The sequence below is a fragment of the Lepidochelys kempii genome, chromosome 6, assembly GCF_965140285.1.
Source record: "Lepidochelys kempii isolate rLepKem1 chromosome 6, rLepKem1.hap1, whole genome shotgun sequence".
Lineage (NCBI taxonomy): Eukaryota > Metazoa > Chordata > Testudines > Cheloniidae > Lepidochelys > Lepidochelys kempii.
In genome coordinates, this window is record NC_136385.1 from 60479586 (window position 1) to 60493751 (window position 14166).

The 14166-nt window shown below is 48.7% G+C and overlaps 1 protein-coding gene across 2 annotated transcripts in view; it reads left to right on the forward strand.

Annotated features, from left to right (window-relative positions):
* The window catches only part of CREB3L1 (cAMP responsive element binding protein 3 like 1), a 67603-nt gene that overhangs the window by 32353 nt on the left and 21084 nt on the right, over positions 1 to 14166 (forward strand). For both annotated transcript variants that reach the window (XR_012159411.1, XM_073348193.1), the window contains exons 2-3: positions 8273 to 8501; positions 13061 to 13221. Coding sequence is in view for 1 of the 2 variants with exons in the window: in XM_073348193.1 (XP_073204294.1) it covers positions 8273 to 8501; positions 13061 to 13221 (390 nt within the window). In the remaining variant the exon portion in view is untranslated. The remainder of the gene's footprint in view (positions 1 to 8272; positions 8502 to 13060; positions 13222 to 14166) is intronic.

Consider the following 14166-nt stretch of genomic DNA (forward strand, 5'->3'; position numbering starts at 1 on the left):
GGGCCTTGGGGAGGCCAAGGGCTCTTTGTATGAAAATGAGGCAATAGCTTGTCTGACCATGAAAATACTGTGCACCAACTACATCTCCCCAACAGGCTCTGAATTCAGGCTGCGGGCAGCAGCAGTTCTCTGTAGCAATACCCCCATGCTGTGCGTGGGGACCTGCTGGGCTCGCCTGTTTTATCACACTATGATTCACAGCACAGACGGCTGGAACATGGAACTCTGAAGCAAAAGGGAGGAGAATTTCCTGCCCTTGGACACTGGCCCCACTTGCTTGCTGAAGGCTGGATTTCTTCATTTCCCCCCTTAATCCCACCCTGTGAAGGGTTGTGCCCCATTCTGGTCCTAGGTGGCTTGGGGGAAGTGGCACCCTATTTATAAGAGGTGGTGATGACTCAGTGAGGTGCTCAACTGCTACACTGGTGAACGTGATACAGAAACCCCGAGAGGTGCTTGTGCCCCATTCTGCTTTCCCTAGCTCACGCTCACCCCGGGCAGACCCGCACAGGCCTATGCACTACCCGAGCCCCGGCGTGAGAGCCGGGGGGGGTGGCACAAGCCTTGCGCGGGCGGGGTGCCCGCCGGGGGTCCCTCGCACCCCCTGACTCCAGGAGCCGGCGTGACAAAGGCAAAGAGCGCTGGGGGGCCGGCTGGCTGCGGTGACAGCGGCCCTGGGACCAACGGCAACGCAGAGCGCCGCTCGCTCCCCGCCCCAAGCAGGCCCCGCAGGGCGGCAGCAGCAGGAGCGCGTCGCCCAGCACAACCTCCGTCCTAACCCTGCACTCCTCTGGATCGGCACAGCTCATCCCCGCCGCACAGCTGCTCGGCGGGCAGGCGCTTCCCCATTGGCCCTCGGTCCCTCGCAGCTGTCCAATGGGCTGTCGGCTTCCTCACTGTGTTCTGTAGAGGGCCTTTCGGGACGTAGGTTAACCCTTTGCCCGCCCCGGGGCTGGGGTGGGTTCCAGCAGGGCTCCTGCAGCTCGCTAGCCCTCCCTACCGCCCGTTTCCCCTTGCGTCCTGTTCTTGCCCTCCTTTCCTCGCCCCCTCCTCAGCTTTCCTTCGCCCCCTAGCACCAGCCTGCCGCCCCTCTCTTATAGGCACAAAGCCACAGAGCTGCGAGGTGGGAATGACCTGGGTGCTAGCCCCAACGCACGATTGGTCGCCACAGTCTCTCCTTCTGTGTCTGGTCCAGTGTTAAACGTCTCAGGTGCAGGGTCTCCCGCCGTCCCTCTCGGTCTGAGTGGGAGGCTGAAGTGGCCCAACGCCCCCAGGCAAAAGAAAGGTAGCCTGCCCATGTTCCAAGGGAGGCACTGGCCTAGAACTTGAGTTTGATCCCCTGGGCCATCACAGATTTCCTGTGTGATCTTTGGCTAGTCACTTAGGCTATGTCTACCCAGAACCTTGGTAGCAGGTTGTGTGGAGGGATGAGGCTCCCACCCCTTTGCTCCCCCTCTTCCCCCAGTGGACCCACCCCCTGGCCAGGCGGAAAGCTGGAGCTGGGCAGTGGTAAGAGCTGCCCGGGAAGCGTGAGTGCGAGCATATGTGGGCAGCCCTAGATCCTCCACCAGCCCTAGATCCTCCCCAGCCTGTGTCCCTACCCTCAGGGTATGCTGCCCAGGGCAAATGGAGGGCCTCATAGGGAGGGGGGCTAAAGGAAGAGGCTGGTGACGCTGGCAGCAGCTGTGCTTCGTGGTGGGGGAGCTGATTGACGTGTCTGACCGAGGCTTGCAGTTTGGGCGGGCAATGCAGCCCCATGCCCCCCAAACTATGCCCATGTTAAAAAGGGGGAGGGCCATGCTCCCCCCCCCCCCGCCACGGTTCCAGTGCCCTGCAGTGAGGCACTGCCTAAGTGAGTAAAGACTCACCAGAACCTTAGGATATGTACGGCTCTCTACATGCCCAAGCAGTGCCTTCCCCCATCTACATTGCTGTTTTTAGCAAGGTAGCATCCCAATGCCTCCCTGCTGCTGAAGCCTTTCCCCACTGCAGGGAGCTGCTAGAGCCTTTCGCCGCCCCAGGGAAAGCATGCAGTAGGGGCTAAGGCTCTGGCAGAAGGAAGGCAGTGAGGAAAGGCTCTGGTAGCTCCCTGCTGCCAGAGCCTTTCCCCATTGCCTGCCCCCTGCCAGAGCCTTTCACGGCTACACACCAAAATGGATGCAGCCTGCTTTTCACTGTAGTGTCAAGCTATACGTACTCTCAAGACCGCTGCCAGTGCAGAGAAGGCTGTAGCCTCCCTGTGCCTCAGTTCCCTTCCCCATCTATAAAATGCAGAATATAGCGCTACCTTACCTCTCTGAGGGCTGTTGTGAGGTATATTACATTGTTGGGATCACATACGTACCTAAGATGGGCATATGTTTAAGAAAAAAATTGCTATTGAGAATATTTGGAAAATAAATAGAGTCAGTTATTAGCTGGAAACTGATCTCTTCTAGTTTTATGTGGCCAAAGTGCAGCAGAATCACTAATATCCAAAAGAGATCCTGGGAAAGAGTAGTATGACATTTCTAACAACTGCCACTTCCTCTCTATAATATCTGGGATAGCGGGTTATCCTGCCCCAGCAGGAGAGCCAGGGCTCAGTGAAGCATAATGGAAGATGAAATTCAGCTGGGAGGAGCAGGTTGGGCCTGTATAAAGGGATGAAGCTGCCAGCAGATAGGATTATAGGGAAAGTAGTCTCTCCCTGAGAGAAGGATTGCTTGTTTGAGGCCACAGTAAACACTTTCCTCTGATTATCTGGAGTCTGCGTCATGTGGCACTTATCTCTAGAAACTGTAAATCCAGGCCCTTGGCACAGATATTTTATGGAAGGAGCTTTTGCAATGAAATGTGCATTGTATTCATTGTCACTTTATGAAATGTCAGGGATAGGGGCCACAGCCAAGGAATAATAACACAAGCACCATCTAAGTTTCAAAATACTTTACAGGTTGGAAAGAAGTAAATACCACACCTCTACTGTGAGGGATTGGACCCCCTGCATTGTTTGTGATAGTGTGAAACTCCCCTCCTCCCATGCCTATCTGTTAATTTTAATGACAAACTTTGGTACTTGCTTTAGAGCTGAACTGTCAGCCTGTGAGCCTTCTGACTGCGCGGTGCGTCAGGGATTTGGATGTTTTCTGAAGTCTTGCCGCTAAAAATGATCACAGAAAAACTTGTCATGTTTGGCAATCTCTGGGAAAGATTGAAGGCTGGAATAGCAGGTGGTGCTGCAGGTCAGAATTGTGGGCCTGGGGTCGCAGTGGGGCCAGCAAATCCCAATCAATTGGATTGAAGTGCTTCAGCTGGGCTGCATAGATATCCAGGACTGGAATAGCATGGAGAATTGTGGGTTAGCACTGAGGTGTATTGGCAGATCTGTGGGAAAGGACTGGAATAGTAGGGAGCTGCAGGTTAGGATGGAGGTGCGTGTGGGGGAGGGGCTAATTGGAATAGCTGGGTCTGCAGATCAGGACTGAAGTGCATTGGAATAGCTGTTTCGAGGTCCAGACTATGATAGCAGGAGGGATTGAAGGTCAGGATGGAGATGCATTGACTGCGTTGTGAGAGGAAGGCTTGCATAGCATCTGTCCACACTCTGCCTGGCTCTTGTTAGCAGTGTGAGACCTTCACTTGCATAAGCATTAAAATTCACCGCATTTTTAAGAGAGTGAAAGGACTGGCTGGAGCATGTGGGCTCTTCTTTCTTGGAATGAATAGGAAATCTTTGCTGTGAAGTGCAGAGGCTTCATTCCTCAGTGAAAGCAGAGAAAGGAAATGCAGATGTCACAGCTGGAATGGGAGATTTATCTTGGCAAGCAGAGAGGAAAAATATTTTTAAAATAAAAGAGAAAACATAGAAGAATCCCCTCCGTATTTGCTAGCCTGCCACCATGTGCAGTATCTCCAACCTGCAAAGGTCTTAAATTCCCAGATTTGGGCTACAGCTCAGCTGGACTGGCTCTTTGCTGGCTCCTCTTTGGGGTGAAACCACTGAGTTTCAGAGCAGCAGTGACAAGGCTGTGAGAACTGAACTGAATCTGAAGGGAGATTGTTCCAAAGCAGCTCAATGAAAGATGGGGAGGGGAGAGCCCACAATAGGGGAGCTGGCAGAGGAGAGAGATGAGGGTCCAAGCTCGGGTGACTGTTGAGGTGGGGGAGATGGAGAGCTCACCTTTGGATGTCGTAGGCTAGCTCCGAAGGTAACTCTTGTATACCAGGAAGGGGCTCTTTAAATGAGAGGCACAAACATATGGAGCTTGACATTCAAGCAACGCTGAGTGTGAGGTCTGGGTGAAAACATGTGGTGGAAACATGTTTGGACTATTCAATGCATGTCAGTCACCAGGCTTGGGAGGGTGCAGGAGCCAGTGTCTCAAAGACTCACACTCTCTCCTGGCTGATGAGTTGTCTTAACTTGAGCAGATTTTCCTGTGGTGTCAGAGATGCTTTTGGGATATCTGTGTTTGGAGATAGGCTGCTCCGTAGCTCCAGCACGTACATGCATATCCCATCTCCATGGAACAGTGTTGAGGGGGAGGGGCTGCCAGAGACCGTGGTTTGGATCAGGAAATCCAGCACATCATCACCATGGCGCTGCTGTCCCTTGGCTGCCCCCTTCCTGACCGCTCGTTGGCAATACCGCTTTGGAAATATATCTTGTGATATTTCTTGGCTGCAGAGCATGGTCAAAGGGAGTTAGAAAGAAGGAGAGCATGAAAGGGAGGGGGAGATAGCAGGAGGGAATGATGTGAACAGAGACTGAGCTGTTAGCTTTGGATCCTATCTGGAAGAAGTTTTTTCCAAGTCAATTTCACACCCCTCCCTTTGGACTGGGATGATGAAGATCACATTTCCTAGCTGGCTGGTCCCCTCCTTAAGCTGGGACCACTTATATGAAGGTGATTTCAAAAAATCATGAGGGAGATTCTAGCTATGTGAAGCTCACTGCAGAATCCTTCATCATATCACAGCTGAATCCCACCAGAGACTTGGCAGGTCTCACCTAGCAGGGAGAAGATGCTCCCAGAAGGAGATTCTAGACCAGGAAGATGCTGTGGGACTCTGAGCCTGTTCTATGCATCTCCTTATTATCCTCATCTTCATTCATATCCAAACCTTTGTGAATTCCTTCCTTAGGTCTCACTCTTAATTGTGTGTTTCTGGCCTTTGCTCCATTGATCTCCTTACTGCCAGAGCATTAAGTACCAAGTCTAGTCTAGGGAGTTCTACAATGTGGTCCACAGAGATCCTGCTCTTTAATATTGAGGTGTGGCCTGCAGAGACTACAGACCCCAATATGCAATGCTCCTTTCTGACCCAAGTGGTCACATTGTATACCGGCTTCTGTAGTTTCCCTAGGGCTTCTCCAAATTAAAGATGAGGGCAGTTGTAAATCTGCTGCCTTCTACGCAAATTTGATGCAGCTCTCCAGCTCTTGGCCAGATGCCAGTGGAGGGGGGATAGAGTTTGGGCATCCTGTGTTAGTTGGATATGTATTTATTAGATGTGTTTCAGAGGCATGCATCACCATAGGCTCTAGACTGCCCACTCTCTCCCACCTCCAGTTCTCGCTGTACGAGTTAGCTAAGATCCCTGGAGGAAAAGTGGTACCTTGAAGCAGCCCTCTTGCATTTCTGTAATGACAGCTTTGACATCTGTAGCCACATTTTCAAAAGTGGCCACTCATCCTGAGTCCCTTTAATTTTTGGGTGCCCAAAAGAAAAAGTGCCCCAAATCATTGGCTGTTTTGAAAAATGGTGGTGTTTGAGCTGAACAGCTGTGAAATTAAGAAAAATATCTACCGTTCCCTCATTTATAACCTGTAAATAACCTTCCTCCAGCGGTGAGATGACCCTTTTGTTTTAAATCAAACAATGTCATGCCATCACACTTTCTCTGTTTATCCTCTGCTTGGGAGACCACAGTGTGATCAGGAATCCTTGTTCTAACTGGGGTTGGGAGGCAGATATGAGAATTTTATGTGAAATTACAGCATGATTCAGTGCAACTTCTCCCTGATTCTCTCCCTACCCTCATCCCTTTTGTTAACACAATGTTATAGAGGAGATTTGAAACTCACAGGAAAGTCATTGATAATTCCCACAGCAGCTGTTCCTCCAGCCCTGAGCACAAAGGTAGGTTTGACTGTGGATTTGTTCTTTCATATATTTGCTTGCTGTGGAGGGAACCTGGTATGACGGAACGCTGGATTCTTTCACTTTACTTACATTCCCACCCTTTATAATTACACTATCGTCCTTTCTTACACTGAGTTTGCTTGTTTTCTTAAAAAAGAAAAGACACAGGGCAGGTGCTGCAGCATCTGTATAAATGTATGCTCCTTAAAGCCAATGTTCCAAGTAGTGCAGCCCCCAGACGCACAGGGAGAGGCAGAGATGCTACTTTCCCAATGCTAATTAGATAACTCGGGTAAACCAGGTGTCTTCCACTGACTCAGTGGCTTTCTCTCACAAAGGGTTATGTCCAGGGCAACTTTGAATTGTTTTCTGTTATTCATCCAGGCACAAAAATGCTTCTAGATACTGTACCTTGAAAATGGCCAAGTGGGTTTTACTAAACTACCAAACTAAATTTGCCTCTCCCAGAGAACAATGCCCAAATGTCCTGTGAGTGGTTGAAAACCAGGGCTTAGAATGAAAGTACCTCCTTCTCAGTCCTCTCCATACTGTCTGTAATCCCAAGGGAGGTTTGGATGGCTGCATGTCAGCCTGCACCTGGGGTGACTGGGAGGACAGGAGTGAGGGTGAAGGAAACAAAGGCACAGAAAAGCTAGTGTCAGGAGGAAAGCAGGAGTCTCAGACTCCAGAGCTGGAAGGGAAAATTGGTTCCTTAGTGCTCCTTGGTTGTCTGATTTTTCAAATCAAAGGCAGGGGCATGGGAGGGTGCGACCAACTGCAAACTGCTTCCCCCCGCCCCCCTATGCTCTCTCCATCTGCTCCCTGGCAAGGCAGGGGGGCTGCCCAGCTGCAGCCCGCTCCTCTCCCCAACCCTCTCACTGCCAGGGCTCTGTTTGCAGAATGATACTGTGCTAAAGTAAAACAAACACACCTTCCTGTTGGAACAGGAACTAGTGGAGTGTGGTATCCGGGATCCCCTGGCCAACTCCTCCCTCAGCTTTGCTTTTAGAGAATGAAAAGCATATACACACCTGTACCCCCTCAGGCTCCTCCTGGTACATGGCCTCCTTCCACTGTTACTCAGAGGGCTGTAATGTATGCCTCTCTCTCTCTCACATATGCCATTGTTCTCAATATTTTGCTTGCAGTGCCCCGCACCCCAGATTCTCCCCTCTTCAGCCACTCCTGGTCTGCCTATCCTTCTCAGACTTTGGGTCAGCTCTAGCCAGATCTTTTAAGACCACATATGTAATCTGTGTTTCTCTTTCTTCCCTCTGAGCCAAAAGTGTCACTCTGCCAATAAATGGGATCCTTTTTCAGCTGGCTATGGGTAACCATCATTTTTCTCATTGCCCCACCAATGTTTTGTTGTATCAAATGGATAAGTTAGTGATCTGACTTCTCAGTAGGAGTGCATGTCTCAGGGGAAACAGGTTCTGCATGGGATCAGATTTATTTGCTGTTAGTGGAATGATTGTTTGTTTGCTGTTAACAGGTGGCCATCTGTGGTGTTTAAATTTCATCAGGAAGTAGAATTTCACAGGCTTTAACTGGCCTTAGGACATTCTTATAGGGTCCACAGAGGGGCTGTGAAATCCTAAAGGAAATTAAATACAACATGGGGCCTTCCTGTTATTTTGATCACATTAATGTTTTCTCACTGATAGAAATTAGTGGTTGGGTTTTGTTATCCTTGGTACCAGGGTGCCTACTGCTGCTTGGAGAACACATGGGAACATTTATGTCACTACACACAGGCTCAGAAGAACACAACATTTTTATGTACTTATATTTTTTTACCACACACGTTTTCCTAGAGCTCGTTCTTCTACTAAATAGCATATGGTATAAACCCTATATAGACGGATAGATGGGTACATAAGGGAGACAGAGAGTTAGCTAGTTGGGTATGTACAGGATAGATAGATAAAAAGGCAGATATATCATTGAGCATTTGAACTGTACCTTATTAATAGAAAGCTGATTTTATCTAGCTATCAGCACTGATCAGAATAAAGGGTGGAGATTGTTATTTTTCATCCAAATGATGTGGTTGCTGAAGTTTTGATCACAGTTCAGTGGAAGGCTCCCTAGCCCCTAACTGAGTTGAAAATAATCTTCTCTTTCACTTGGTTCCTTCTCAGCATTTCTCCGAGAATCTGGATCATTTCTCTGAGAACATGGAGGATTTCTCCAATGAACTCTTCAGCAGTTTCTTTGATGATCCAATGTTGGCTGAAAAGAACCCTTTACTGGACATGGACTTGGACCCTCCTACTCCGGGCATCCAGGCAGAGCACAGCTACTCGCTCAGTGGAGATTCTGCTCCACAGAGCCCCCTCATGCCTATCAAGACTGAAGATAATGCCAATGGTGAGCACAAGAAACCCATATGCAAATTGCTGTGTTTCCAAAAGATGTACTGCATGTCCTAGAAGAGCTGGTGTCTTTGAGCAGAGGTGGGGTCTGCTTGACCCAAGTCGGGCTCCTCTGCACTGGGGCACTCCTAACTGCTTTGACTTAGTACAGTTAGTCAACAGATAATTTGTCATTTTATGAATGTGGACCACATTTTTTTCTTAAATTTGCTGTGCTCACAATAGAATTATTCATTTCTATTGCTGAACGTTATTCATGCTGATGATTATGGTTTGGGTCTCTGCACGCTGTGTGCTCCTGGCAGACTGCAGGCAGCAGTTCCATAGGGTTGGGAGTGGGTGCATTGCTAGGTTGGGAGTGGATGCATTGGACTCAAGTATCTTCCTGGAGCTCACCAGTGAGGTTTGGCCTGGATATAGGGAGCAAGAGTCTCCGCCTGCAGCCAGCGTTGGCTCATGTGGAAAACTAAGTGGCTTCCTTGTGAGTGGATCTCTTAGAGGAAGACAGAGAGGAACAGTTATTTCAAACCCTATTTTTAAAACAATTCATTTCAGGGTAATTCGTGATGGCTGGATATTTTTAGAGCAATCCCAACAGAGTGTCCTGTAATTTGCAGGACTGTGTGGGTGTCCTGGCAGCTGATCGACACCAGGCTGCCTGAAAAAGCTGTGTCACTGACTCAGTATATACAGGAGAAGAAAGCCCTTCCTTTAGCAAGAGCAAGGTCTGGGATAGAGGTTTCCCCATCATAGCCAGGAACTATCCCTGCTCTGTGATAACAAACACCAAGAAAGGAGAGAAACTGCCGTCTGCTGCCTCTTCTTTGCAAATTACACAGTCAACACCTTTAGGGTCATTACCCATAACTCAGAAAGTGCATCAGAGGATCACCAAGCAAGGGGCCTAACATCAGGCCTGACAGCTTTTCCTTAACCTTCAAACACTCAGAGGGGTTTCCTGTCCCTGACTTTAACATTAACCCGTCCCTTCAGGGGGCTCAGCAGAAGCAAGTATTCTTGGGCAATTAGCAAAAACCACGCAGGTAAGAACACACACCTTGACACACATGGTCTTGACACACACACATTGAAAATAAATAAAATGAGAATAAAGATTATAATGATAGGGTGAGAAGCAAACAGGATGGAGATGCAGGGAGCTATGAAACACAAAACAAAGATGTGCAGTTGTACTAAGCTAACTCAGGAGCTTGTATCTGTTACACTTGTTACCTCTTCCCCTCCATCCTCTTTCCATATATTGTCATGTCTCTGCTTAGACTGCAAGCTCTTTGGGGCTTTCCTATGTCTGTAGAGAGCCTAGCACATATTTGGGACACTGAGGGTGACAATTGCTCTTGTGCAGACTATTCATCAGTTAAACCCCACTTAAATCAATAGGACTGAAGTGGTGTGCCAGCCTTACATTACTAGTCAGAGGGTGAAATTCACCTCTGTGCAGTGAATGAGTACAAAATATCATTGTAGCACACATATGTCAACACACATAGTCACATGCAGAGGATAAAAAACTGCATTTCCAGGGTTATATCTGGCTCATATTTGAATTGATACACATTTTAATCCATCTGTGAATTGGGGTCAACTGCCCTATGCTGAAATTGTGTGGGTTAAACCTCCATTTTAATGTGTATTTATATTTGAACCCAAATCCAGATGTATCTCTGCATTGTACCTATTAGTGCTTCCCTTAAAACGCAATGCCACAAATAGTTTTCCTTTAACATCTGTGTGGGTTAAGTATACCCTTTCAGCCTGCTGCATTCTCAAGGGAACCTAGGCTGTCTCTAGTTTTGGAGCCGGCTGTTGCTTTTTACACATTGGTTTCTCCATGCTTCCCTGCTGTCCTCAAAAACTTCAGAATCCTGCCCATCCCAGGCTAGACACTCACTAATTCAGTTAGGTTGCGAGGTTCAGGTTGCTCATCAGTCTCATGACCTTGTTTTTCAGTCGAATCCACTTGCCTAATAGGTTATGGGTACAAATATGGAACCTCTGGTTCCAGGTACCAGATTGCAGTTCTGCAGACCAGGGCGTGCAGGCATAATTTCATGCCCAGGAGCCGGCTACAGTTCTCTAGAGCAGAAGGTGTAGGTCTGATTACATGCAACTGGGTGAGCTATTGATCTGTGAAGTCCAATTCCATGCCAACAAGCAGGCTGTGGTTCTATAGCACAGAGAGGAAAGAGAAATGAAGACACAATTTAAATATAATCCCCTTCTCCCCTCATTTCTCTTCACTCCCTTCCCTGTTTCCAGAGGAGCAATGAATTTCTCATATCTGTGTGTGATGGGTCCATATTTTTTACTGCACACCCATTCCGAATATCTGACCACAAACAATGTATCTAGAAAAGCATGCTGAGTCAGAATCTCCTGGCACCACTCACACAGCAGGATCCAGACACATCTTCAGTGTTTCTAGATCATCTGTACCTTTGGGATCCACCAAGGATGTAGATTGTAGATGCATCCATGGAAAATGCCTTCTCATCTGGCCCTTAACAACACCCTGTTGGCTGGTTCATCTCTGTAACCCAATAGCTCTTGTAATAAATCTTGCAGGCTGGGACAGACAGAGGGGCTTGGGATGGGGACAGGAGAAGGAAAGGCAGCATGTGCTTGTTTGGGTGTTCACTGCTTGGCCTGTTTGGACTGACAGAGCTGGGGGCTGCTCTCTCACCTAGTTTATTCTAGACAGAAAGAGCCCCTTGCTTGCCCTCTTCTGCTTTGATTAGTAACAAGTCCAGCAGCCACAGCTCTCTCAGGCAGAGGGGGCGCCGTTCCTCTCACAGAAAGGGACATGTAAAGCTTTCCAGTCCCGCTTTTACCATTGTAGCAGAACAGCTGGATGGAGGGGAAAGTTCATCCAAGGTTTCTGGGTGCAGTTACCTGTGGCCTTGTAACCCCTTCTCTCCCACACTCTCCAAAATACAGGGCCCATCCACACGAGAGCTGCAACGGTGGGTTCTGTAACTGGTTATGGCTTGGCCTCCTTAACAGGTAATACAGTTCAGCTTGTGTCCACATAGCAGCTTTGCTGCCATCACTATTATGTTATGCGTTCACACCTACTAGGGTGCCTAATCATGTTTGCATTCTAGGTAGCTATCCCATAGTGCCCCAGCAGGGAATAGGCACGGTAGATATACATACAGAGCAGCACCAGCAGGGCATGTGGAAGTATACTCGGGGGCATCCTACTGCACAGAGAGCTGGAAGGAAGGAGGACAAGCCCAACCAGTTACACAGGCACAGTTAGGGAGTCCTGTCCGCACAGCAAAATAAGTGTGCCAGACTAGTTACAGGAAGACAGCCAGCATAGGCCACTGCCAAGGGTGACACACTGTTTACAGCTCTAATTACTGCCAGAGTTTTAACTACATTCTGTGTGGGCACAAACAGGGGCTAAATTCTGTGCTGCCTCCTAGAAAGCATAGCCCAGGAGCAGTTTGGGCAAAGGTGACTTTAAGCCACCTTTGTGCCATCTGGATTCTGAGTGCACTCGGGGCTGATGTTGCCCCAACATAAGTGGCTGCTCTGGCTTATGGCAGCCTTCTTATGGCTGCCTACAGGCTACTCTACAGCGCAAGATGGCCACTCACTCCGTGACCCTGGCGTGTGCCCTACACTGGGAGCTGCACAGAGGAGTAGTTTATATCTGCATACACAGGCCCTGTGCAGTTCCTACACCAGAGGAACTCTCTTCTGGGCTTTTGTGACCCCTTTGCAGTCCCTAGCTTCTGCCAGAGCAATGTCTAGGGACCAGGGTAGTGGCAGAGAATCTGGACTCCTGATCAGAGCTAACCAGGCCATGGTTAGAACTAGCCAGCACGTAAACTGGTGATATACTGTGTTAAAGGCTGTAGTGTGGCAGGGCCAATGAGTTTCCAGTACTGAGATAAAAGAGGAAGGGAAGTGCATTAGGTAGGAGGATGTATGACTTGAACCAGGTACAGACTAGCTTCTTGGCAGGCTGAGGTGTCTAAGGAGCAGGAAGGATGGGACCAAAACTCCAGAGTAGAGGCCAAGCGACTTCACCTTCTCTGAATTGACCATTATCTCTTTTTGTCTGAGATCCAGCTCCTGTGATCTTCTGTCCCCATAAATATTCATACCCCAAGCTCGCACACAGAGGGGGGCACTCAGGCCCATTACGTGTTTCTCAGAGGGCTTTCCCTCTCCCTCTACACTAATGCTCCTCATGGTGGAGACTGCAGCCTGCTTCTGCCTGGGGGTGGGGAGCAGCATACATGCATTTCTCCACACCTGGAGAATGAATGTCAGCACCAGTAGTGTCCATGAGGAGAGGGATTAACTGACCCCTTAAATATTGAGGGTATACACATACTTGTGCAGCAGCAGTGCCTATCACAGATCTTAATGCAGAAGAGAGACACCTATATCCCCCACACACATTGGAAAGGGACCCTTTGCCGATAAAAGCTTCTGATGTCTCTTGCCTTGTCCTGTTACTGCTGGTGTCCCAAAGAAGCTTGGTGGAGTTTGATTCTCATGCTGTGCTTGTTTCAGACCTGGAGAGCGGAGTGTGGTCCCTTGGGCACAAGCTGTGCTCCATTATGGTGAAGCAGGAACAGAACCTGGCTCCAGAACTTCCTGAATCCCAGCTTGCAGCCAGTTTAGTGCCAGCGCTGAACCTCAACCCACTGCAGAGACTGCCGGCACCTGAAGAGGTGAGCCCGTTTTACCCAGAATATGTGCCTGACTATGTATCTGGTAATTGGCACTTCCCAACAACAAACTCTGACACTGTCTTGGCTCTGCAGGCCCCTTGCCTGCAGTTATAGGGTCCTCCTGGACAGAAGGCTGAAGGTGAAACAAAGCTGATGCCCAACCATTTCCTTATTGCTAGTAATTTCTCACTTGAAATGACAATTAGAACGGTTTTAGGCTCAGTGTTAAACTCACTCCCCGTTTTAATTAAAAGAGCAAAAGGACCCAGGGGAACTTATTCCTCCTGTGTAGACACTGAAAGATTTACCCCTCTATAACACAGGAGACTTGAAATTATTAACAGTGTGGGTTAGATTCAAAACAATGTCCTTGAGGCACTTGGTGTGCAATTTACCAACTCCAGAGCCATCTAGTTGCTCACTAGCATTTCAACTTGATGGAAGGCCCTTTCCTTCCAGTCTGCTGATATTTCTTTAGCCCTTGGGGAGCCCATTTTGCTGGTGAGTGTTCAAAAGCACTTCCCCAATGAGATAATTTTAGGGAAGGCAGAATTAACTAATGGGCTGAATATGAGCCTCATACTCCTGAGTCCCTCTCCCAGTCCTGCCACTGACTTGTCATGTGGCCTTGGGCACATCATAAAACCTCTCACTTTCCCAAGCTGAACAACAGGGATAACAACCCTTCTCTGAGGTTCCAGTTGTTGTTTGTGAGGACAGGTGGATGCCACACACTAAGTGTTCACAATTGTTATGAATATTTCCAAGAACTGAGGGACCAAAGCTCTTGCCCACTCCCAAGTCCTTAAGATGTCTGTTTCTCTGAAGAACACCCTTGGATACTTGCTGCCTTTGGTGACATGGGGGTGACTGAGGGCTCCGTTTGGCCCTGGTTCCAGTGGGGGCTCTTCTGAGAGGGGAGGTTTGTCCAATCTTGCATGGTGC